Source organism: Camelina sativa, chromosome 20, assembly GCF_000633955.1.
Source record: "Camelina sativa cultivar DH55 chromosome 20, Cs, whole genome shotgun sequence".
Classification (NCBI taxonomy): Eukaryota; Viridiplantae; Streptophyta; class Magnoliopsida; order Brassicales; family Brassicaceae; genus Camelina; species Camelina sativa.
Genome location: NC_025704.1, coordinates 24,378,908 through 24,379,392, shown reverse-complemented (window position 1 = coordinate 24,379,392; position 485 = coordinate 24,378,908). Strand labels below are relative to the sequence as shown.

At 41.2% G+C, this 485-nt stretch overlaps 1 protein-coding gene across 1 annotated transcript in view; it reads right to left on the bottom strand.

Annotated features, from left to right (window-relative positions):
* LOC104772786 (protein POLLENLESS 3-LIKE 1) overlaps positions 1-485 on the bottom strand; it is a 7,650-nt gene extending 7,165 nt beyond the window's left edge. Inside the window, 2 exon segments of the mRNA XM_010497360.2 lie at positions 5-194; positions 291-485. Coding sequence (XP_010495662.1) covers positions 5-194; positions 291-485 — 385 coding nt within the window.

Below are 485 nucleotides of genomic sequence, written 5' to 3'. Positions count from 1 at the left end.
AAGTTATCAATGGAATCTTGGGATTCAAAAGGGCAGAGATATCGATAAGACTTGACAGCTTCGATTCCTTCATTGGTTCGATCCAACTGGTTCATAACTAGAGCCATGTCTTTCAATGCACTATCAACTCGATCTCCAGCATTAATCGCAGCCCAATACAACGAGATTGCTCGATTCAGGTCTTTAGAAACCAACTGTTCTTGAAAACAAATCCAATGTCAATAACAACAATAAATTCATCATACACTAAAAAAAAAAAAACTTAAATTTATCAAATTGATTAACATTACCTGAGCATGTTTGGCTCTCACGTAAGGAGAATCACCAGAAGGAACCTTGTGGAACGATTCTTGATTCTTGATCGAAGACGTTCGTTTTCTCTCTGACATTGGCATCGCAACGTAAACTCTTCTCTCCGTGTTCTGTGACGGTGGTGGAGTCGAGAAACCTCCTCCCGAACCACGACGGCTCTCGCGACGTGGCAT